The 26,389-nt window shown below is 42.5% G+C and overlaps 2 protein-coding genes across 2 annotated transcripts; both read left to right on the top strand.

Moving 5' to 3' along the window:
• Positions 1 to 1,542: 1,542 nt before the first annotated feature.
• Positions 1,543 to 22,939, top strand: LOC114361438 (synaptic vesicular amine transporter-like). The gene is made up of 9 exons (XM_028316456.1): positions 1,543 to 1,682; positions 11,184 to 11,339; positions 17,364 to 17,496; positions 18,189 to 18,247; positions 18,718 to 18,839; positions 19,422 to 19,566; positions 20,440 to 20,541; positions 21,134 to 21,268; positions 22,830 to 22,939. The coding sequence occupies exons 1-9, from the start codon at positions 1,556 to 1,558 to the stop codon at positions 22,937 to 22,939; spliced, it is 1,089 nt and encodes a 362-aa protein (XP_028172257.1). The 5' UTR covers positions 1,543 to 1,555.
• A 588-nt stretch (positions 22,940 to 23,527) lies between these two features.
• Positions 23,528 to 25,536, top strand: LOC114361437 (synaptic vesicular amine transporter-like; the record flags this gene model as incomplete). Its single annotated transcript, XM_028316455.1, has 4 exons — positions 23,528 to 23,608; positions 24,433 to 24,491; positions 24,961 to 25,082; positions 25,392 to 25,536. Coding segments are annotated over exons 1-4 (391 nt in total), but the record flags the coding sequence as incomplete, so codon positions are not given.
• Between the last annotated feature and the right edge of the window lie 853 nt (positions 25,537 to 26,389).

Genomic DNA, 26,389 nt, shown 5'->3' with positions numbered 1-26,389 from the left:
ACGAACGAGTGATCATTCTAATAAAAACGAGACTAGCAACCGCCCGCGACTTCGTTCGTACGCTAAACCCCGTTTTACTTCGGGGTGGAATTTTGCAAAATCCCATCTTAGTGAGCACCTACGTTCTAAAAGGAACTTGCAAAATTTGAGACTCCTAGCACTTGTAGTTTCAGAGATTTTGTGATGAGTGAGTGAGTGAGTGACAATTCGATTTATATTGTATACTTTACTGTACTTGGATTTATAACTAAAATGACGTCCTTTCCGCTCTGATTCCTTAATGATCACGCTTAATTATTGTCGCACTAATTACTATAGGGCAAGACCTCCTATGTTCGTAACCGCCGACCCGCATGGGCAACGACTCGTGAAGATAAGGGATATAATGCTTTGAAATACCTATAATATGATAGGTTTGGAGATGCGGGACGATAATGTAACCTTTTTTTAACCTATAACAATAAAAGAGGTTCTTAATTCAATATAATGATTGTCACCTCATTAGAAACTCAAATCGAATCTTCATAAATGCGAAATACCACTGATTAATCACGAAATCACAGAAACCATAACACCTACAAATTTGAAATTTTGCAGGTAGGTTCCTTATAGGGTGTAGACGGGNTTACGCTTACCCCCTTAAACCTCGCAACCGATTTTGATGAAATTTGGCATAGAGATAGTTTGAGTCCCGGGAAAGAACATAGGATAGTTTTTATCCCGGTTTTTGAAACAGGGACGCGCGCGATAACGTTTTTCTGTGACAGACAAAATTCCACGCGGGCGAAGCCGCGGGCGGAAAGCTAGTATTATTATATCTTAAGACCTGTTATTAATATTCTTTGCCTCTATTAAACCAAGGCAAACGAAACTCTACCTTTATTGCTCCAGGAACTATTAAGATCCGTAGCGAGCCCGAAGGAAAACCGGGATTGCTTTAACGAGCAATGATGCGTGAAGTGGCTTTGAGTAAAGAAACGTGTATTTTAATTTATTGTTCAACTAGCTGTGCCCGCGACTTCGTACGCGTGAAAATAGTTTGAATAATATTTCCCGTTTTTACAACATTTTTCTTTACTGCTCCTCCTCTATTGGCTGTAGGGTAATGTATACAGGGTGTTAGGCAGGTAAATGGGTATATGAGCCGACACTAGTCCATGTTAACATATACATATAAATGGTATGGTGAAGTCAGAATGATGTCATCATTTTAATTTTTTAAATGTTCATACAAAATAAAATTTATAAAATCAGATTTGTATGAAAATTAAAATAATTAAAATGATGATTATCAATTTTCTGACTTGTCTATACCATTTATATGCATATGTTAACATGAGCTAGAGTCGGCTCATTATACCCATTTACCTAACACCCTGTATAGCCTAAATCATTCCTGAAAAAAATAGAGTATACATATACAACACTAACATATTTTCTCAAATCGGGCCAGTAGTTCCTGAGTTCAAACAAACAAACTCTTCAGCTTATTATTAGTAAGTATAGATTTATCTATAAAGCCTTATTCTTCCCCAGGTCCCCAACAACAGGCACCATGGGCGTAGCATCGGACGGCTACGGCTGGCGCGCGCGCATCGCCGCCATGCGTGAGTCGCGGAAACTGGTGCTTGTCATCGTTGCCATCGCGCTTCTACTGGACAATATGCTGCTCACCACCGTCGGTGAGTAAACCATCAGGTCATTTAGTTTCCACTGTCTCCTGCAAGCCACCAAAACTGGTCAATAGATCATTTTTATCAACATGATATAGTTGCGGACCTAAAATAGAGCCTTGGGGTGTCCCCAACTGTGATTCATAATTCTAATAATTGGAACGCCGATTCACTCTACCACACGGAATCCAGACTCATGTGTTGTTCCCACGGAGTGTCCCGCGAAGAAACTGATCTATTCGAATTTGTAATTTGAATAAAACACAAATTTTATTAATGTGTGTTCACACGACAGTTCAGTTTTGTGGGATCCACCAGCCTTCAGCGTAGATTTGAAAAACATACCGAATCGGTCCAGCCGTTAACTTTTGCGCTAAACGATTCCTTAATTTTATAGACTAGCCCGTTTTCACTATCAATCCCTAATTTTTTAGTGGCCCCTTTGAAAACAAAATTCTGGTTATGTGTACCCCTATGGTAAGGTCACTTAAAAATTAGGGATTGATGGTGAAAACGGGCATAACACTATTATAATATCGTCTACTAAACTAAGTATAACCCTTATCAAGTCCCAAGAACAGGCTCAAATGAATCAACCTCTCTCCGTCTTTATCTATAAACCGCTCACAAACACCCTGTATATCGGAGGTGGCAATCAGAAGAGTGCTTCATTGTAATTCATTACGGTCGGCTATATTTCACGGGGGAATCTATCTTTGCTTTGTCTTAAAAGATTTTAGCTAAAATTGTGTGCTTTGATAGACTATTTTAATAGATTATGACTGTGCCCGCGGCTTCGCACGCTTGAAAATAGTTTGAAATCTTTCCCGTTTTTGAAAAAAAAAACATTGATGCTGTTCTCCTGTAGGTCTTAGCATCATGCTTGCTGCCTTTCTCGATAAATAAAAAAAAAAAGCCTATAGCTTTTCTCGATATCATTATGGTTGCACAGCGAGCTATGGAGAGGGCTATGCTTGGTGTTTCTTTGCGAGATCGAATCAGAAATGAGGAGATCCGTAAACAAACCAAAGTCGATGGCATAGCCCGACGGATTAGCAAACTGAAGTGGCAATGGGCAGGGCACATAGTACGCAGATTTGACGGCCGATGGGGCAGAAAGGTTCTGGAATGGAGGCCGCGTACCGGAAAACGCAGCGTGGGATGTCCACCTACAAGGTGGACCGACGACATCGTAAAGGTAGCAGGGAAGCGCTGGACGCAGGCCGCTACCAATAGATCAACATGGAAAGCATTGGGGGAGGCCTATGTTCAGCAGTGGACGTCCTATGGCTGAAATGATGATGATGATGATGATGATGATTATGGACTATCCAACACAAAAATATTTTTTTTAAATTAGGCCAGTAATTCTTGAGAATACGCAATTTGACATTTCGATGTCAGAAATTCACCAGCATTTTGCACGTTGAACAATTGAATTCTCATTTAATTGATAAAATAAGTTCTAAAAACTGTCTTTTTGAGTTCATTCCATTCATTATTTAAGATTTGACAAGCCCTCATTTGCCTATAATGAGAACAAGTGGCCTCTATTCCTGTCGCCAAGTACCACCCTGTATTCCAAGATGGCGGTACAATCAGTTAAGTGCTCATTGACATTCGGTTCCAGGGGCAGGTGAAGTGTTGGAAGGATTCTGTCATCGATCGACATTATGTTGCTTTGGGGTAGGGATATGGATATGTAGTTTCGGTTATGGATACGGTTACGGATATAGGAATAATAATACCGGTTTCGATTACGGTTACGGATATTTTTTTATTTCGGATATCCGAAAGTTTCGGTTACGGATATCTGTGCTTTAGAACGCATTTTGCAATAGTTGTCCAACACGGTTCATTCATGGCCGCAAACTATACATCGAATAAAAAGTAATAAAAAAATTAAAATTGATACTAAATAGCATTATAAAGGTATATAAATCAAAAAAACAATTTAAACTGCCTACATCCGAAACTATCCGAAACTTTTGAATCGGTTATGGTTACGGTTTCGGATATTTTTTTTTTCGGATATCCGAAAGTTTCGGTTACGGTTAGGGATATCCATAACATCCCTGCTATGGGGCCATAGTTTCTTGCGTATCAGTGGCCTTATTCACGTAACAAAACTTCAACGACTTGCAATCAATTTGATCGCTGGAGTCACTTTTCGTATCTGCTTTGCAATGGAGGGAAGTCGAACCTTAATTTCGAACTCTATAATATGTTCTTCTGATTAATTTCGTTGCGGGTCCAATGACAGTTCAACTTTCCCTCGGGACAAACTTGACCTTCATTGGTTAAGTTTATGGCGGTCAAGCTGTAGATCCTGGCTATACACGAGTTGCAGCGGTGGGAACGAGAGGTGGGAATAGTCCCGTTTTCGTATTCATGTGTTAATCGCCTGGTTTTGTGTCTATTTCGTTTTTATGTGTATTCGATCGTTGCCTCCGCGGTATTCAACTATTATCTATTTTGAAGTTTGGTTTAATCGGATGACAGTGACAGATATTTTAGCACTTTTCTCAAAAACGGCACATCTAAATGTAAATAACTCAAAAGTGACTGAGTGACTGACTGACATAGTGATCTATCAACGCACAGCCCAAACCACTGGACGGATCGGGCTGAAAGGCATGCAGGTAGATGTTATGACGTAGGCTTCCGCTAAGAAAGGATTTTACGAAACTCCACCCATAAGGGGGTAAAACGGGATCCACGCGTACGAAGTCGCGGGTGGCCGCTAGTAAAATATAAAACCCACGGGCAAAGTCAAAGACAAGAGGTAAATAAAAGAGTTATTTCACCAAGTTTCAGCTTAATAATTTATTCTTACAAAACCTTTTGGTAACCGCAAATATTTATGAAGCCACAATGTTATGAAGTCCTGAAATACTCTTTGAAAGCTACTAGCAAACAAGAGCTTTTGTACTGAGAATTTGCGAGAGAATGTCTTTTCAACCGACTAAATAAAAAGACAAGAAATATTATAACATCACCAGTGGGCTGAGTGTAAGTATACATCAAATGTCCTCACTAAGTGGTGAGCGCGTTAAAAATGTATGAAAATTTTAGTTCTTGAACGTTTCCGCTTGGGGCGCTGTACCATCCGTCATACATTTAATGTCATTTTCTAACGCGCTCACTAGTGTGTAGTAGTGAGGACGTTTGACGTTTAAACTCACACTCAGCCCTCTGCTGTGCCCGCGTCTTAGTACGCGTGAAAATACATTGTTATTATATTATTATTTTATTTCCCGTTTTTGCAACATTTTTTTTACGGCTTGGTCTCTATTAGCTGTAGGGTGATGAAAACCTTCCTTGATAAATGGGCTATCGACCAAAAAATATTTTTTCAAATCGGACCAGAAGTTCCTGAGATTAGCGTGTTCAAGCAAACAAACAAACAAATTCTTCAGCTGTATTACTAGCGGCCGCCCACGGCTTCGAACGCGTGGATCCCGTTTTACCCTCTTTAGGGGTTGAATTTTGCAAAATCCCGTCTTAGTGAGCACCTACGTTCTAAAAGGAACCCCCAAGCAAAATTTGAGACTCCTAAGCGCTTGTAGTTTGTGAGATTTCGTGATGAGTGAGTAAATCAGTCAGTCAGTGACCTTTCGCTTTATAGATATAAGTAGATTGATAAAATTAACATTCTATTTTCATGCCTTTTCCCACGTATGTAAAACTATGCGTTTCTTAACCCATGTAACAATGGGAATTAGAATTTTAAAAAATCCGGGTCAACCCACGGTTGCACTCGGCCCGGTCGGAAGCCGGGCAATTTCCCGGCGAGATCAAAGCGAAATTCACTTAGCTTGTTCATCAAAGACGCCGCTGGTTAGGGATGGGAAAGGGTTTGTTGTCGATAAAAATTAAAATTACAAAAAAAAAAGTGCACTGGAAAATAAAAAATAATGAGGGCTCTCGTTTTTATACCTAAACTACGTAACACATTAACATTTTATCAACCCGGAAAGGGATCGTAACCATATCAACTCGAGGCGGTCAGTGTTCTTTGTATGAAACTCCATACTGCAACGCTCACCCGCACGCGATTAATAGCTCGCGTAAGGCAATACGGTGTTGATCTCTTTCCGAGTTGACAAATCACAAATCTCTATGACCTTTACTGCAGTTGACAATACTGGACAGGACCTTACTCCTCAGTGGGGCCAACTGGTGGGCCCTAAAACGCATTATAATCTAAACAATACCATTATTGATATTTTTGTAGTCAGTGTTACCCTGCCAAGGTCGACGAAGGTACATAATTTTGATGGCACCAACTCCAAAAATCATAATTTATCCAAGCAACCACGTCACACAATCATTTTTCTACATTAAAATTATTATTTGGCTTTAATTTTGGTCATATTTCTCGCTGTTAGTTGTCCTTTTTTCTTTGTTGTTAATAAGTTAATAACGAATAATGGCTATCATTAGGATTATTCTAGTGACCACAGAAAAGTAACAGAAAAGCAAAATCCCTAATTTCGGTTGGCGGGCTTGAGCAAAACCACCCAGTTTATCGATACATCCTAGGTACCTGCAATTTCAGTCGCGAGTTCCGACAAAATGGCCCAATTTATCGATACATCCTTCGTCCTTGTCCCAACACTAGTCGCAAATCAGATTCAGCCTGCGCGCGACTCCGCTATGATCCAATTTAGCCAAGCGCCAACTTTCTAAAACAATTATTAGGTTTAATATGGTGAAAGTTGGTACTCGGGACAAGCTGGGACAAATTGTTTATTCTGCTTTTATAATTTTCCTTCCGCCATTTTTTATTTTAACTTCTTGACAGCAGTTAACTTTTTTTTTACGTCGGGAAATGCCTGTTGTGGCTATTTACACGCCATACCATAGTTTGTGGTCCTTCGAGCCGGATCTCCCTTCAGCCAGCTCGACCACCGCTGTCACCGGGACACTCCGGAACGAAGACGGATCGAAGAGTTTCACTTCCCTTGCAGGGATTCCCTTGTTGTTGGCAGGTAGTTGCTAATTGCTCATAAGATAGGCCCCCTTAATTTAATTTATTGTCCGTGGTGCATAATCTTTTTCTTAAAGGTTTTAAACCTTTGTTTNTATTTTAAGTGTAAAATGTTAAAAATGAATATATGAGAGTAAAACACAAAAGCCGTCGACGTACTTCTTTGGGATTTTTTTTTATCGGACAAACTATGCAATATCGTGTTTTGGAAAAGTTGTCGCCCTAGTTAAAGACATTAACTTACTCGTACAATTTTTTGTTTGCTAAAATATCTTTTCATTTAGAAGCTATCTGCAAACAAAATCGGTCAAATATCGACAATTTGGGAAATCATGGCCTTAAAGATTAGTTACTAAAGTATACTTTATGGAATAAAATAATATTTTTAGTTGAAAATTGCAAGTTTTATGCTCTTTACTAACAATAAAAATTATTTTTTTGACAAAAGTGCCTCGTTAAAATCAAAATCAAAATCGAATATGAATCAGTACTCATGTAGTCCCCAGATTTTGATATGGTTATCGAGTGTCAGCCAACAGAACTCGAAATAATATTTAAATTACAGTAGCATTTTACCTCTTGCTAGGTTTTGATAATGGTTTTTGCAGATTTGAATTGGACTTACTAGGTTTTTAGCAACGCGTTTCTCCGGTGTTAAGTGTAATAGAGCGATTTCTGTCTTCACATCCTGTGGAGACCTTAATTCTAAGGTGATTTATGACAAAAAACGAAAATCTGCAAAAGTGTCCCTTACTAGGTTCTTAAATGGTTCAGCCGAGTCTCCATTGCAGGAGCACGACCCTCTAATATACCAGAGGCAAATGGAGGATTTGGTCTACACTCCCCACGCTGGCCAGACGGGCTCACAAACCTGTGACAGAGTAATGCCTGTGAGCAATATTTCAGTTGGGGACAGACATATCCAAATTATTTATTGTAAAGAAAAATAAGTTAAAATATGTATTGTCATAAAGCCTTTTGACTTTATCGTGACATACGCCCGTATTCACAAACATTAGTATGAGGTCTCACAGTGCGCGTGGACGCACAGGGTGACACACGAATCAATCACAGAGCTCTATTCAATGCTCTGCGTTCTATTTGCTGCTTCACACAGCAAGCATCGTTTGTGAATACGGGTGTGAGTTTCTTGCGCTGCTTCTTCTCAGCACTGGCCCATTTATTGTCCCGAAGCAGTGGTGGAGTCAGGCCCGCCGCTAGCTGTTTCGTCGCCCGCGTGCAAAACCGATTATGCCGCCCTACGACTACCTACTTACTGAGTTTTGTCAAAAAAAAGACTAATTTAATTGATGTTTCCTCATTTTTCATGCTATGACATATTTTCTTAAACAATAGTCCAATCAATAGGTATTTTTTTCCTGCAAAAGATGGAAAGTAAAATGTTTTAATTTGTATTAAGTATATTTTTATGTATGGGCTAGTTATTAAAAAAGTATGTTTTCGAACTCGAGAGGTCAGAGCGTTAGTCACCATCTTGAGTTAAAGGGCCGAACATTAATTATTTTTTACATTTAACGCTTCAATAGTTGACTATATGAGAAAAATGTCTTTGAGAAGTATAAAGACGATAAAATTTTAATTGTTTAAGTATTTTTATTTATTCTGTACGTCGCGTAGATAAAAAGTTATACAAGGGAGAAAATTTTCGAGTGCACACGAGTGTGCGATAGCAGGGAGGGTTAGTGGTGGACGTTTCGTGTGCTACTCCCGCTCTAACCGCACTGGAGCAATGAAGGGTGCGGGAGCGACCCGCATATTTCCTCTCCCTTACCCGATGGGCGCTTACCCGCTTTGATCGGGAGATGGCCAAGGAGGCTGCATTCGTATGCGATAGTCACGGACGGTGATATGGCGGCCATCCAATTAAGAAAATCGTTAATTGAGGTGTGTGATGTGAACATGCCTCGATCACGCTACCGCACACCTTGTCGTGCTGTCTACTGGTGGTCGGCTGAACTAGCTGAGCTGCGTTCGCAGTGCGTAGTTCGAGTGCGTAGTTGGCGTAGACGTTCACGAGACCCGTCGTATGGCTTGCCTTTATGAAATCGGAGCCGCCAAAGACCGAGCGAGGGCAGAAATGCTCGCAAGTTTGGACTACGATACTAACTGTGGGAGATTTTATTCTAGAAACCAACTACAGCCTATTGGTCCTCCACTGGCTAAAGAGCAGGCTCTGCTAGACAAGGTTTTGCGAGCGCTCTTCCCGAACCAGTTTGCCTCTTTCGCTCTACCATCCATGATAGATTCCCGCAGTGTCAACTCAGCTGTAGAGGGGGCCCTTCTTTGCCTGCCTAGGCCGGACAACTATGCCTGCTGCGCAAGGAAGGCCGTCCAGCTAACTCAACATCGGATATGACTGGGTACAAAGCGGCGCCCTCCTCCCGGGCGTAGATGTTATCAGCTATGCAGGTGACACTCGTCACAGCCTGAGGGAGGGATTGCAGCACTTAAATTGCCAAGCGCATCTGGAGACTGGAGTGTTTCTCCTAACGCCCATATTATTTTACCGTGGATGGAGTCAGGATAGAAGTTAAGGTTCAGAGCAATTGTCTGGGCCTGATAGTGGATAGCCGGTGTCAGTTTGACCCTCATTTTGCCATACTGTCATAGCGCCTGCTTAAGGCCGCGGATGCTTTATCGTGGGGGGGTTCGAGAGCCAAATGGCGGCTCCTTTACGCCAGCATTTTGAAAAGCATTGCGCTTTACGGGGCTCCCATATGGGTTGACATCCTCGACAGAAGTCGAGAGGCCCGCTCGAGAAGAGAGGTGGTCCGCCGCGTGGCTTGGAGGACGAGGCGCACGATACCCTCGCAGTGTGTGCGGCGTGGGCTCGAGGCGCTGGGCCGGGACCTCGTGCTGGCTAGCATTCATCAAAGCAATGCTGGACAGTAATGAGGCCTGGGCGGCCATAGCCTCCTTCTGCGAAAACGTCATGTTGCAAAATGAGTCCTCGGAGCGAGAGCACGAGGACGAACCAAACGCGCCCTCACTCGGAGGGGTCAGAGGAGGGGACAATATGATCGCTTCCTGATTCCCCTCCACGGTGATGGTCAGCGGCTGATAGTGTGGGGGTGCCCCTGCCTGCATTGCACACACCATCTCCTCCGTCAGACGGGAACAGCTGCGTGATCCCAGCTGTTCTGAGCGCCCTGAGCTTCTCTTCTCGGAAGCTCTGAGCGCCCGATTTGCCGCCCCCCTGGGCGTGCCGCCCGCGTGCGGTGCACGCCTTGCACGCCCGCTTGCGGCGGCCCTGGGTGGAGTTAAAGTGATACTGGGACGTGTAAAAGCGCCTTTTAAAAGCCTATTTGCATAAAATAAACCACTCTTATGACTTTTAAATCAAGACTCCATAGAGTAAACTTTTCAATACAACATCATCTTATTATTTTGATGCAATAAAAATCCACGGAACCCTTTACAGGCATTTCGCTCGCACTTGCCCAATTTTTACAATCTTAGTCGGGATGCTGTCGTAAAATTGTATGGCTACTTGCCTTCTTACTATGTGGTTTATTGTCAAAGATAGGTATTATTCGTGCCAGTAGAATAAGTAGGCCATTTTTCTAACAAATAAAGTAAAAAACAAGGTGGACCGACGACATCATAAAGGTAGCAGGAAGGCGCTGGACGCAGGCCGCTACCAACCGGGCAACATGGAAAGCATTGGGGGAGGCCTATTTTCAGCAGTGGACGTCCTAATTATGCTGCGATGATGATGATGATAATTAATGTAAAAAACGTCGACACCTAATAGAGCGTTTCATCCACAAAGACGCGCCCCACGAGTTTTTGGTCTAAGTCGCGCGGGGCGCGGGGTCCGAGCAATCCGAGCGTCATTATTGTAGTGTACGTGTGCACTCATGGATGATTTAGCGTGTACCGATAACATTCAAACATTAGCGGAATAAGGGTGGGGCGCGTTTTCGTGGACGATCTATAACTGTCTATGTAGCCACTAGCCTTTGCCCACGGTTTCGTTCGTCGCGCATCCGTTCCAAGAACTACAAAACAATTTAATGTTTTTAACTCACACAAGAATACTAAACAGCGACTAACGCCCGTATTGACAAACATTACTATAAGGTCTTCCAGTGTTCGTGGACGCACAGGGTGACACACGAACCAATCACAGAGCTCTATTCAACGCTTTGCGCTCGATTTGCTGCTTCACTAAGCAAGCATCGTTTGTGAATACCGACGTAAGCGTATTTTATGTAAAAAGGTAGAAATAGGTTCCTTACTCATTCCCTTTCGTACTCTTTTTAATGGTCCTTCGAGCCGGATTACTAACTCAAGACGATGGAAAAAAAATTGATGCTATCGGTAGGTACGTTAGCAAGGATTATTATTTATTTAATTTAAAGACTTAATTGCACACACAACAATGTTCAGTACAAAAAAGCGAGCTTAATGCCATAAGTCATTCTCTACCAGCTCTCTATTCTCTATTATGCGCTAAACGGATAAACGGATTTTGATCAAGTTTTTGTCCACAGTGCCCATCATCCCGGAGTTTCTCTACGACATCCGCCACCCCGACGCGCCCCTCTCTATGTCACTGGATGAGATCACCACCCCCCCACCGCCGCCTACACCGTTCTGCCCCTGTGAGAGAAACGTCACCTACCCGCCACTGGAAAATGTCACTCAAGGTAACCCCTAGGCCACATACATCGCAGTAACCCGAACATTCGCGCTATCGTTATGTGTGTCCAAATATTCGCGTACACTTCGGCGCTTTTTAGGGTTCCGTAGCCAAATGGCAAAAAACGAAACCCTTATAGTTTGCATATTCGCAAGACTTCACTCAGCTGTCGCCCGAATGCTATTGCGATGGGCTCAGGTGTAATAGAGAATTATCAAGTCATTCAGAGTCTCCACTACTGAAGAAGATTCAGGGATGTTATGGATATCCGTAAGGTAACCGAAACTTTCGGATATCCGAAATAAAAAAATATCCGAAACCGTAACCGTAACCCATTCAAAAGTTTCGGATGTAAGCAGTTTAAATTGTGTTTTGTATAGCATTATAATTATGTAAAGGCATAACAGCCTGATTTACCTTTATAATGCCATCTAGTATCAATTTTTATTTTTTATTTAGGTACTTTTTAATCGATGTAAAGTGTGCGGCCATGAATGAACCGTGTTGGACAACTATTGCAAATTGCAATCTAGAGCACAGTATCCGTAACCGTAACCGAAACTTTCGGATATCCGAAATAAAAAAAATATCCGTAACCGTAACCGAAACCGGTATCATCTTATTCCTATATCGGTAACCGTATCCATAACCGAAACTACATATCCATAACATCCCTAAGAAGATTCTAATATTCCAGAGGCAATTAACACGTTGAGTGCGAAACCAGGNTGTGGCGGTCAAGCTGTAGATCCTGGCTACACAGTAGTTGCAGTGGTGGGAACGAGAGGTGGGAATAGTCCCGATTCCCTTGCAGGGGGTTCAGGTCACGGGCAATTCGGAGTTGGATGCGAATGCGTTTTGCGGAAATGCGTTGTGCGTTATGATTAGAAGATAATGCGATTTGCGGGCGATAACAATGCGTTTTTCCACTCGCAAGATTGCGAAGCGATGCGTTATGTTCGACGGAGAAGTGTCAAGGCTTGTCGTCCAGAGACATTAAGAATGACCACAGAGAGGTGGAAACCAAATAGTTTTCAACCTGCAGACAAAACTAATTGGGAATAAACAATTTTTTACGTACATCTGCTTAACCAAGAATAATAGATCAAAAATCTTTAGAGATAATAGATGATTTTTGATGATTTTAGTAAAGTTGTGACGCTCTGTTCAGCGAACTTTAGTATTAATTCTTTCCAACTTAGAGCAAGAATTTTGCTTACGATAGCTTCTCTATCCTTTAAACTTTAAGTTCCAAAAATGTTCACATTTTCCAGTCCAAAAGTCTAAAATAAAAACTTCTGTACATTATTAATCTGTGGCCCAACCAATCCAATATGGCGTTCCCGCGCAAACATGGCCGCTTGAGTGTGTCTGCGTTTGACAGCTCATTCCGCGATGGCGCGAAGTGGACGAAGCAAATTGATTTATTGCGAGGAAAATTATTGGATACGCATATTGGCTAAATATAGATTTACAGTGGTTAAAGGGAGGTGAAGTTATAAATTACTAGCTTTCCGCCCGCGGCTTCGCGGTTTTGTCTGTCACAGAAAAACTTTATCGCGCGCGTCCCTGTTTCAAAAACCGGGATAAAAACCTCCTATGTCCTTTCCCGGGACTCAAACTATCTCCATGCCAAATTTCATCAAAATCGCTTCAGTGGTTTAGGCGTGAAAGCAAGCGACAGACAGACAGAGTTACTTTCGCATTTATAATATTAGTAGTTATACATAGAAGTAGGTATAGATTAAAATTTTTAATTCATAAACTTGCCGTTTTGTAATAAGAATTTATGGAAAACTCTTTTCAGTACAAACATACAGGGTGTAACGAACGAGTGATCATTCTAATAAAAACGAGACTAGCAACCGCCCGCGACTTCGTTCGTACGCTAAACCCCGTTTTACTTCGGGGTGGAATTTTGCAAAATCCCATCTTAGTGAGCACCTACGTTCTAAAAGGAACTTGCAAAATTTGAGACTCCTAGCGCTTGTAGTTTCTGAGATTTTGTGATGAGTGAGTGAGTGAGTGACAATTCGATTTATATTGTATACTTTACTGTACTTGGATTTATAACTAAAATGACGTCCTTCCCGCTCTGATTCCATAATGACCACGCTTAATTATTGTCCCACTAATTACTGTAGGGTAAGACCTCCTATGTTCGTAACTGCCGACCCGCATGGGCAACGACTCGTGAAGATAAGGGATATAATGCTTTGAAATACCTATAATATGATAGGTTTGGAGATGCGGGACGATAATGTAACCTTTTTAACCTATAACAATAAAAGAGGTTCTTAATTCAATATAATGATTGACACAATCAGAAACTCAAATCGAATCTTCATAAATGCGAAATAATACCACTCACTGATTAAGTAATCAAGAAATCTCAAAAAAGCCAAAGACGTTTTCCCACGACGTAATACTAGGAATTGCAATAGACTTGTCCTTGAGTTCATCCCAAAAAGTACTCGTATCCAAAAAAACTGTTTCTGCACGTGTGTCCAAATATATAATAAGCTTCCTCAAGATATTAAATAACTGTCCTTTAATCAGTTAAAGACCATATTGCAAAAGTGGCTTGTCGCGCGATTATTCTACTCTCTCCAAGAATTTTTAAGCTATGGGGAAGAGTCAGCAAAAAGTGATAGGTACATATAATAAGTAATATTAATATTTCTTCGATATATTTGCATGCTCAAGCTTTTGTTGATGTCTGGTTAGGTGTTCATATTTTGTTATTTTCGACCTTCTGTATTCTATTCAAAGACAAATAAATATTTCTATTTCTATTTCAGAAACTGTAACACCTACAAACTTGCAATTTGGTAGGTAGGTTCCTTATAGGGTGTAGACATCCGCTAAGAACGGATTTTACGAAATTCCATCTCTAAAGATGTAAAACGGGGTCCAATTTTATAAAGTCGTGGGCGGTCGCTACCTACTCGCTATAAGTCGAACATTAATTTCGAACTCCTCCTATGTTCTTCTGATTAATTTTATTGCGGGTCCAATGACAGTTTAACTTTCCCCGGGACAAACTTGACCTTCATTGGTTGGGTTTTTATGGCGGTCAAGCTGTAGATCCTGGCTACACAGGAGTCGCAGCGGTGGGAACGAGAGGTGGGAATAGATAGACCCGTTTTGGTGCTGATAGATACGCAGTTTCCCACTGTGGACTTCACTTGATCAGTCCAGCGCAGTCTGAAGATGGCCTGCCACGCGATCGGGAAACTCGGCCTTCATTGGCTGAATTTTTGTCAGTAATAAAGCCTGGATCCATGCAGCGGTGAGAACGAGAAGTGGGAATAGTCTTGTACTAAATCCTATTGCCGTTAAAACACCAAAATACAAGAAATTTCATTGGAAGTAGCTTAGTTTATAACCTCGTTTACTACTACTTACCACGTTCAAAGATGTTATAATACCTACATTGTGTCAACTTTTATACTTTATGTTTAGGGTTCTTTGAAAGACGTTATTAGTGGATACGTCACACGAATTTCATGAATAAACTACATGACATGTGTTTAAAAACTAACTTTCAAAAAGCTTTAGTAAAGTGACCAAAAATTTTAACCTAACTTTAGGAAACCAAACTTTATGCAAACCTTTCTGAAAACCTGATTTTTGAAACGCAAAATTTTGAACACCCAAATTTTTTAAAACCTAAGTTAGTTATTTTAAAACATAACTTTCTGAAAGGCGAACTTTTTGAAAAGTTTATCTTTCTGAAAAAAAAATTTCGTATTTATTTTTAAATATGACGTCCATTGATTATAATCTAACGCGTAATAATGGGGCGGACGACCAGCCAGGTTCAGTCTTCACATGATAAAAATAACTGCACAATTAAAATAAAATCAAGATGTCATACCCCGTATTCACAAACGATGCTTGCTTTATGTGAAGCAGCAAATCGAACGCACAACGTCGAATAGAGCTCTTTGATTGGTTCGTGTGTCACCCTGTGCGTCCACGCGCACTGTGAGACCTCATAGTAATTTTGAGAATACGGGCAATAGAGCTTAGAAAAATAATACGGAACACTACATGCGTTGCGCTCGCACTTATCCAATTTTTACAATCTTAGTCGGGATGCTGTCGTAAAATTGTATGGCTACTTACCTTCTTACTATGTGGTTTATTGTGAAAGATAGGTATTATTCGTGCCAGTAGAATAGGCCATTTTTGTAACAAATAAAGTAGAAAAACTACCACACCTAACTCTATGTAGCAATGGAGGTAAGTCGAAGCTTAACTTCGAACTTCTCTTATGTTCTTCTGATCAATTTCGTTGCGAGTCCAATGACAGTTTAACTTTCCCCCGGGACAAACTTGACCTTCACTGGTTGGGTTATGGCGGTCAAGCTGTAGATCCTGGCTACACAGGAGTTGCAGCGTGAATTTCGGTCTATCACAAAAAGTGTTTACTCGTATCTCTTCCAAGAATCTGGGTAAAAACTATGTTTTTCTCTAGGTGTCAAACAATATTTGATATACCTACATGTTATTGTGAAAACTATACTTGTGCCTTAACGATTTTTTGCCGAAATAGTATTTTTATTGGTCCTTCGAGCCGGATTATTTAACTTACTACAAAGAAAAATGTATGTTATCACAGCAAGGATATGCGCTATAGCTCCCAAGTAGATGAACAGATATTGATCAAGTATTTTGTCCACAGTGCCCATCATCCCGGAGTTTCTCTACGACATCCGCCATCCCGACGCGCCCCTCTCTATGTCACTGGATGAGATCACCACCCCCCCACCGCCGCCTACGCCGTTCTGCCCCTGTGAGAGAAACGTCACCTACCCGCCACTGGAAAATGTCACTCAAGGTAACTCCTGGGCCACATACATCGTGTTAACCCGAAGATTCGCGCTATTGTGATGTGTGTAGTAGCCAAGTATTCGCGTATACTTCAGTGCTTTTTAGGGTTCCGTAGCCAAATAGCAAAAAACGGAACCCTTATAGTTTGCATATTCGCAAGACTTCACTCAGCTGTCGCCCGAATGCTATTGCGATCAATTATCAAGTCATTCAGAGTCTCAACTACTGGAGGAAGATACTAATATTCCAGAGGCAATTAAGCATTTGGGGAGGCCTGATGTTCACATTATTTCTTCCTTGGTTGCGTTTTACGATATCTACAATGCATGATTTTATCCTACTAATATTATTAAAATTTTAAATGCCAAAGTTTGTGAAGATGTATTTCTTGCACGTAGAAACAACTAAATGGATTTTATGAAACTACAAAATACATCAGAATAGTAAGCTGCAATAAGATATTGTGATTTTCGTGTGCACGGGCCGGAAGACGTAGCGTGGGCAGGCCTCCCATTAGGTGGACCGACTNCAGGTTTATTGACCTTGTACCGAAGGAATGGAAAGTATTAGAAAGTTACTGCCGCAGCAAAGGTGTTAAGCATTTGGCCTACACTCCCCATACCGGCCTTTGGGGAGGCCTTCGTTCGTTCGTTTCAGCCAAATGACGTCCACTGCTGGACAAAGGCCTCCTCCAAGGCTTTCCACATTGGGGAGGCCTGATGTTCACATATTTCTTCCTTGGTTGCCTCTTACGATATCTACAATGCATGGTTTTATCCTACTAGGTAGTTAATAATAATTTAAATGCTAAAGTTTGTGAAGATGTGTCTCTTGCACGTAGAAACAACTAAATGGATTTTATGAAACTACAAAATACATCAGAATAGTAAGCTGCAATAAGATATTGTGATTTTCGTGTGCACGGGCCGGAAGAAGTAGCGTGGGCAGGCCTCCCATTAGGTGGACCGACGATCTGGTGAAGGTCACGGAAAGATCTGGATGCGGGCAGCGCAGGACTAGCCATTATGGAGATCCTTGGGGGAGGCCTTTGTCCAGCAGTGGACGTCATTTACCTGAAACGAAGGATTTTCATGTGCTAGCAGCTGCTTACGCACCCCGATTCAAAATAGCACCTTAAAACTGATTCTGAAAAGGCTGTTTCCATAAAACTAACGACTTTTTCTTCTTCCAGTCAACATCACAGCCGAGAAAGAGGCCAGACACCAAGAGCTGATCCACGAAACGGTAGCAGTGGGCGTCATGTTCGCCAGCAAGGCGCTCGTGCAACTGCTGGCCAATCCCTTCGTCGGACCTCTAACTCATAGGTAAACTCATATCTCTTAACTACAGTTTGTTTCATCCACGAAGATGCGCCCCACCATTCTTCCAATAATGCTTGAGTGTTATCGGTACACGCTAAATCATCCATGAGTGCACTCATACATCTACAATAATGACGCTCGGATTGCTCGGATCAAATTCCCCGCACCCCGCGCGACCGAGACCAAAAATTGGTGGGGCGCGTCTTCGTGGACGAAACAATCTATAGGTTGCTTTGAATGTTCGGCCAAACCAACGCGTGCGCAATAGCGATGGCGATGGAAATTCTATTGATTTCTACTGATCGCGAGACCGTAACAGTGGGCGTCATGTTCGCCAGTAAGGCCCTCGTGCAACTACTGGCCAACCCCTTCGTTGGACCTCTTACCCATAGGTAAACTCGTTGTACCTCTTACTAATAGGTCGCTTCAGCTCGTTTTAACTCGACGTACCTTTTAACTATGGTAACTTCAGCTCGTTGTACCTCTTAACCATAGGTAACTTAGCTCGTCACTCATACCTCTGAGAAACAGGTACAACGAGTATAGTTAGGTAACTAACCTACACTAACAAAACTCGTTGTACCTCTTAACCATTGGTTGCTCTAACTCGTCGTACCTCTTTAGCAAGGTACTTTCAGCTCGTTGTACCTCTTGACCATATTGTTTTGTAAGTTAAAACCATCCATTCTTTTCAGAATCGGCTACAGCATCCCCATGTTCACCGGTTTCATCCTGATGTTCCTGTCTACCTTGAGTAAGTCTGCCGACATAACACAAGATATTAATTAATCATTTCAGCCAGAGGACGTCCACGGCTGGACATAGGCCTCCCCCAATGACTTTCAAATTGACCGGCTAGCAGCGACCTGCATTCAGTGGCTTCCTGCAACCTGGCCTGCACTCCAGAAACTAGGTTTCTCTAATTTCTATTATACTGAGGGTGAAATTTTTTTGGGATTTGGAATGTCATTGCCAGAACATTGATTCTTTTGTCTGGACCACTAAAGAATTTCGCCGTTGTTGCGGGTCTGCGAGTTAAACTTTCCCCCGGGACAAACTTGGCCTTCACTGGTTGGGTTTTATTGGCGGTCAAGCTGTAGATCCTGGCTACACAGGAGTTGCAGCGGTGGGAACAAGAGATGGGAATAGTCCCGTTGATAGTGTCTCAAGTGTCTGGTCGCTAAGAATTTGAAGTTTTTACTAACATAAGCTGTTTTTCCACAGTCTTCGCGTTCGGCCGTTCCTATGGTGTGCTGTTCGTGGCCAGAGCACTCCAAGGCATTGGTTCCTCCTGCTCCTCCGTGTCCGGGATGGGAATGTTGGCTGAAAGATACCCTGACGATAAGGTGAGTCTAGGATCGTCCTTCACATACAGGATTTTTAAGTATCGTTGGAAAACATTTATTGCCTCGGTAATTTTTCATTGTGAAAATCTATCAGAGGGGACTAGAATCTTGACCTTTAGTTTGCAAGGCGACTGTTAAAACTAAGCTATGATGGTACACCTATTGTATAATTCGCCCCCAATTCTATCCGCCGAACTATCCTATAGATGATACACTGAACTGTCCCCACCAAACTCATTGACAGGGGGTCGCCACCATCGTTCAACTTTACAGCTCATGGCAAAAATCGTAACCAGCGATCCGGTATTGACGGTGGCGCCCCGCTGTCAATGTCACGGGTGGCAGTTCATTGTGTTGGTTCTATACGCCCAGTATCACATACGTGCACAGAAACAAACTGCTTACCGCTAGATGGCTTTGGTTAAGTTTTTTTAATCTTGACAGTGGATTTGTTTCGCCTACTTCTCAAGATAATTTTTGCTACTTGAACATGAATTCAAATCTAGCATAAGACAATATTTTTTCCCAAGGTTTAAAACGAAATCCATGACTAGTTCTAACTATAAACTCTTGCATCCACAGGAGCGTGGTAACGCAATGGGGATAGCTCTCGGAGGTCTGGCGTTGGGAGTGCTCATCGGCCCCCCATTCGGAGGCCTGATGTACGAATTCGTTGGGAAAACTGCACCGTTTTTGATGCTGTCGGCTCTAGCTTTGGGAGATGGATGTAAGTAATTTAAAAAGCTATGCTCGGTGTTTCTTTTCGAGATCGAATCAGAAATGAGGAGATCCGTAAACGAACTAAAGTCGCTGACATAGCCCGATGGATTAGCAAGCTGAAGTGGCTATGGGCAGGGCACATAGTACGCAGAACTGACGGCCGATGGGGCAGCAAGGTTCTGGAATGGAGGCCGCGTACCGGAAAACGCAGCGTGGGACGTCCACCCACAAGGTGGAACGACGACATTAAAGGTAGCAGGAAGGCGCTGGACGCAGACCGCTACCAATCGATCAACATGGAAATGGGGGAGGCCTATGTTCAGCAGTGGACGTCCTATGGCTGAAATGATGATGTTAATGATGATGAATTTAAAAAAGTGTTTGTACGTCTTTATCGGTTTTTCGCTTTTATCTCGGAAACTATGCGTTCTAAAAGACATGTCCATTATTAGCAAAAAAAGCTGATTAAGCTACAAGCAAACATCAAGGTTTATTATTTGAAAAATTTATTTCCACGCTGGCTCAAGGGCTACGAACGGGGACTTTTGATATGTTTACCTAGTCCTAAGTCCAAACAAAGGCACGTAGTCTAAAATTGTGTTCCAACCATTTCTCTCTAACTACTTCTTCTTTGACTAAAGCCCTGTCTGTGAGCACGTAGAATTTTGTCCAATGACCCCAAGCTACCCATCCTTATCGCTCGCGCGTAATTATATGGCTGTCGCGACTGTGCGACGGGTGCCCGCAGTGAGTGTGCTCACAGACCAGACTATAGCCTATCGTAATCTATGAATCACCTCTGTCAATCCACAAAGGACAAAACTTTGATACGAAAATAAATATTATTCAGTTTTCTTAATTATGTTTGTCTACTCTCCAGTGCTTCAACTGATGATCCTGCAGCCGGGCGTGGTCCGCCAAGAGTCGGATCCGCCTTCTCTTAAGGAGCTGGTCTGCGACCCTTACATCCTCGTCGCTGCTGGTAAGACTAGGAGTTGTGGGTAGATATCTATTCTGGTCGTTAAGATGGCTGGCACAGAAAAGTTCTCAAGTGGCTATCACGAACTGGAGTACTAGTGACCTTAACTTAAGTTTACACGACTTCGAACTCCTCCTGTCCTACTATGTTCTTCTGATTAATTTCGTTGCCTGTCCAATGACAGTTTAGCTTTCCCCCGGGACAAACTTGACCTTTACTGGTTGGGTTTTTATTGGCGGTCAAGCTGTAGACCCTGGCTAGTGCCTACACAGGAGTTGCAGCGGTGGGAAGGAGAGGTGGGAATAGTCCCGCACCACGAACTGAAAAACGTGAAGTGGTGAAGGTCGCGGGAAGCGCCTGGATGCGGAAGAAAAAGAGACCTTTGTCCAGTCTAGTAGTGGGTGACATTGGGAATTTGGGATTGATGAATTTACTTTACGTTTAGGCTTTAGAGCATGACAAGGAAATATACCTACTATAAACATACTTACATAACATTATACACTCGAAAAAATTTAAGTAAACCTCCTTTTAGCGTTCGGGTGAAAAGACGCAGAAAAGTTTTGACCTCCCTTTTTTGTTCTGTTCTCCTCAGGAGCAATCACGTTCGCCAACGTCGGCATTGCAATGCTGGAGCCCAGTCTCCCCATCTGGATGGCTGACACCATGGAGGCCCGTCGCTGGCAGCAAGGAGTGGCTTTCCTGCCCGCTAGCATCTGCTATCTGATTGGTAAGCTATTGTCCGGTTATTTAGTCTCAATGAGGGCTATCGTTTTTATACTTAACAGTTGGCACCCCTGGCGATTGACAGGACCTTACTCTACAGTGGCGCCATCTTGATGAGTGCAAATGCGATAGTCCTCCTACCACTTTAGCGCTCACAAGTTGGCGCCACTGTCTTCGCTACTAGCAAGTGACAGGACCTTACTCTACAGTGGCGCTAACTGGTGAGCGCTAAAACTATAGCCCTCATTGCAGGAGCACGACCCTCTCTAAGCCAGAAAAAAGCAACTGGATAGCTGACAGTGGAAGCCCGTCGATGTCAGCAGTGAGTAACAGTCTCACCTGCCAACCTGTTGGCATGTCATCATCATACGCGCGTATTCACAAAGGATGCTTGCTTAAGTGAAGCAACAAATCGAACGCATAGCGTTGAATAGAGCTCTGTGATTGGTTCGTGTGTCGCCCTGAGCGTGCACGCGCACTGTGAGACCTCATAGTAATGTTTGTGAATACGGGCGTTAGTCTTCATTGCAGTAGCAGGACCCTCTCTTAAGCCAGAAGCAAATGCAGGATTTGGCCTACACTCTCGACGTTGGCCAGACGGGTAAGGGAGGCCTGAGGGTCTAGAAAAAGTGCAAATTTTAATCGCAAACCAGTCGAAAAGTGGTCGAAAAGCCTTTTTTTGTATGGAGTTTTGACGAATTCGATTTTCGATTCGATCAAAAAGTAGTTTGTCTAGGGGGGCTGATGTTCGCATGTTTGTCCTAATCGCTTTTACGAGGACGCAGGACGAGTAAAGAATTTAAAAACATGTGCAAGTAATTTAGGAGTACAGTTGCAGAATGAAAAGGTTCGTCACCTTAGTGTCGGTTTTCGCTTGCACTAGGTAGGTACTGTAAGAGTCAAACCTGCCAACATAACAGTGCAAGAAACAGTGCTGCTAACATTTAAATAAATATGACGTTTGCTAACAAATAAGGTTTTGCTTGTTTAATTTTCTATCTCATTAGTGNCCTCATTGCAGGAGCACGACCCTCTCTAAGCCAGAAAAAGCAACTGGAAGCCGACAGTGGAGGCCCGTCAATGTCAGCAGACTCAGTGAGTAACAGTCTCACCTGCCAACCTGTTGGCATGTCATCATCAGGTCATTTAGCCTTCATTGCAGTAGCAGGACCCTCTCTTATGCCAGAGGCAAATGAAGGATTTGGCCTGCACTCTCGACGTTGGCCAGACGGGTAGGGGAGAGCTGATGTTCGCATTTTTGTTAGGTGAGACTTTATTGATTTGATTTGATTTGATATTCTATTGGGACCTCTCACCTTACCTCACGGCTTTTATTCTCTGTCATAATTGACGTGTAAGTAGTTACTTAAGCTGGGTTGCACCATCTTATTTTAACTTCAACAAAGTGAAAAATCTGACTAATTACAAAAAAAACACCGGTTGTCGTTAAAGTTAGATGGTGCGACTCAGCCTTAGTTTGTTTAATACATACATAGTTAAGATTTTTTTTTATTATGATTGAAATAATTATAATTATCTGTAACTAGTTTTCTTTTTTTATCTAGGAACCAACCTCTTCGGACCTCTCGGCCACAAGATGGGCCGCTGGTTGGCCGCCTGCTCTGGACTGCTCATCATTGGAATCTGCCTCATATTGGTATGTCAAAACCACTAGAATGTCGTATGAAGCTCATATAAATAAACTACACTGAACTGCCCCACCAAACACATTGACAGGGGGCGCCACCACCGGTCAAGTTTATAGTTTCCAACGTGGAAAAGTNGAAAAGGCAAAAAGGTTGTTCTAGAAATGAATTCGCCATCCTTTAATTATCCGAAAATGATACCACACTTGCCCTAGTACACATAGTTTTGAAGATATGGGCCTTAAAGTGAAGTGCGGCGGAAGGAAACTTGCCCCCCCTCCCCCTGCTACCACAGGGGGGGCTCCCGATGTCTACCGACGGAAATCCACTCAGGAGCACCCAAAGAACCACTGTTGCAAAAATGAGCCTTCTATACCAAAGTGGAGGGGTCTCCATACAAATCATTGCACTAAATTCCCTACTATACATCTACAATAATGACGCTCGGATTGCTCGGATCAAATTCCCCGCACCCCGTGCGACCGAGACCAAAAATTGGTGGGGCGCGTCTTCGTGGACGAAACAATCTATAGGTTGCTTTGAATGTTCGGCCAAACCAACGCGTGCGCAATAGCGATGGCGATGGAAATTCTATTGATTTCTACTGATCGCGAGACCGTAACAGTGGGCGTCATGTTCGCCAGTAAGGCCCTCGTGCAACTACTGGCCAACCCCTTCGTTGGACCTCTTACCCATAGGTATAGACTGACCAGGAACATGAAAACCCTGGCATAGAGGCGCGTCAATTGCATTTGATAGTGCAACACTGAGTACAGTCGTACCTGTGTTAAATTAATAGGCTAACTTTATGTATCACGATTCAGGATTACGGGCTAATTTGATATTTTCATAAATTAACAAAAAAATATTATTATAGGTAACCTGGTTTAAATAAATTAAATGAAACCATCAATCGAGCTAGTAGGATTTATTTTATTATTCATCAATAATCAAATTCAGAACTTGAATATTTAACTGCAATGTCTGCTCATTAACGCTTCAAACTCGGTACTTCTTTCCCAATTCCATAAAATTCAACACTTAGAAAGTGACAAAATTTTTTAAAATAGGTAGTTGAAACAAACCACAGCTAATTTTCATAGTGGACTGTACTATACGATAAACATGTCAGTCAATTTGACAACCTTTGTCGGAAATATTATTCAATGAAAATATTGTCCGAGCCCTTAGTATTTCTCTTCGACAAATACTTTAACACATTGTGAACCACTTTTCTTTCACGACTATAAAAAGATTTTAGCAATTTAATTCACAAAATCAATTGCGCACATTTAAAATAAAGTTTGTTTACACTTTGACAGCAATAGACTGACATGCAAGGTGACATGTCAATGAAGTTTTCAGTTACTGTTGCCATTAAAAGAAATTAGTACCATTAGTTTTCCGCAACATGGCGAGGGTTTTTATGTTCCTGGTCGGGCATAAACTCGTTGTATCTTAATATGCAATAAAAAATTTGAATTTGAATTTGAATTAAGTTAAAACCATCCGTTCTTTTCAGAATCGGCTACAGCATCCCCATGTTCACCGGTTTCATCCTGATGTTCCTGTCTACTTTGAGTAAGTCTGCCGACATCACACAAGATATTAATTAATCATTTCAGCCAGAGGACGTCCACGGCTGGACATAGGCCTCCCTCAATGACTTTCAAATTGACCGGCTAGCAGCGACCTGCATTCAGTGGCTTCCTGCAACCTGGCCTGCACTCCAGAAACTAGGTTTCTCTAATTTCTATTATACTGAGGGTGAAATTTTTTTGGGATTTGGAATGTCATTGCCAGAACATTGATGTCTTGTCTGGACCACTAAAGAATTTTGCCGTTGTTGCGGGTCTGCGAGTTAAACTTTCCCCCGGGACAAACTTGACCTTCATTGGTTGGGTTTTATTGGCGGTCAAGCTGTAGATCCTGGCTACACAGGAGTTGCAGCGGTGGGAATAAGAGATGGGAATAGTCCCGTTGATAGTGTCTCAAGTGTCTGGTCGCTAAGAATTTGAAGTTTATACTAAAATAATCTGTTTTTCCATAGTCTTCGCCTTCGGTCGTTCTTATGGTGTGCTGTTCGTGGCCAGAGCTCTCCAAGGCATTGGTTCCTCTTGCTCCTCCGTTTCTGGAATGGGCATGCTGGCTGAAAGATACCCTGACGATAAGGTGAGTCTAGGATTGTCCTTCACAAACAGGATTTTTAAGTAGTTGGAAAATATTTATTGCCTCGGTAATTTTTCATTGGGAAAATCTATCCGGTGGGGCTAAAATCTTGACTTTTATCGTTATTAAAACCGGCAAGTGGAAGGTCGTGGGTTCGAGTCCCAGTTCGATTTTTTCAAGTTTTATTTAATGTATAAGCTATGTATGTATAACAGTCACACCCACCCAGCAAAGGAAAGGTCGTGGATTCAATCGATTTTCCAAGTTTTAAAACGATTTTCTTTACACCAGCCCCAACTCTTTCATCTACAGGAGCGAGGAAACGCGATGGGCATAGCTCTCGGAGGCCTGGCGTTGGGAGTGCTCATCGGCCCCCCATTCGGAGGCCTGATGTACGAGTTCGTTGGCAAAACTGCACCGTTCTTGATGCTGTCGGCTCTGGCTTTGGGAGACGGATGTAAGTAATTTAAAAAGCTATGCTCGGTGTTTATTTTCGAGATTGAATCAGAAATAAGGAGATCCGTAAACGAACTAAAGTCGCTGACATAGCCCGACGGATTAGCAAGCTGAAGTGGCAATGGGCAGGGCGTACTATACGCAAAACTGACGGTCGATGGGGCAGCAAGGTTCTGGAGTGAAGGCCGCGTACCGGAAAACGCAGCGTGAGACGTCCACCCACAAGGTGGATCGAGGACATCATAAAGGTAGCAGGGAAGCGCTGGACGTAGGCCGCTACCAATCGATCAACATGGAATTGGGAGAGGCCTATGTTCAGCAGTGGACGTCCTATGGCTGAAATGATGATGATAATGATGATGAATTTAAAAAGGAGTTTGAACGTCCCATTTGTCGGTTTTTTTATCTCGGATACTATGCGGTCTAAATACATGTCCACTATTAGCAAAAAAAGCTGATTAAGCTACAAGCAACCATCAAGGTTCATTATTTTGAAAAACTCTCCTTTCCACGCTGGCTCAAGGGCTACGAACAGGGAATTTTGATATTTTTACCTAGTCCTAACTAGTCCAAACAAAGGTAAGAAGTCAAAAATTGTTTTGCAAGCATTTCTCTCTAACTACTTCTTCTTTGACTAAAGCCCTGTCTGTGAGCACGCAGAATTTTGTCCAATGACCCCAAGCTACCCATCCTTATCGCTCGCGCGTAATTATATTGCTGTCGCGACTGTGCGACGGGCGCCCGAAGTGAGTGTGCTCACAGACCAGACTATAGCCTATCGTAATCTATGAATCACCCCTGTCTATGCACAAGGGACAAAAATTAGACACGAAAATAAATAAATCAACTTCTAA

This window comes from Ostrinia furnacalis, unplaced genomic scaffold, assembly GCF_004193835.3.
Source record: "Ostrinia furnacalis isolate ACB-3 unplaced genomic scaffold, ASM419383v2 OfSCF5710, whole genome shotgun sequence".
NCBI classification, from domain to species: Eukaryota; Metazoa; Arthropoda; class Insecta; order Lepidoptera; family Crambidae; genus Ostrinia; species Ostrinia furnacalis.
This window is presented reverse-complemented; position numbering and strand designations above follow the sequence as displayed.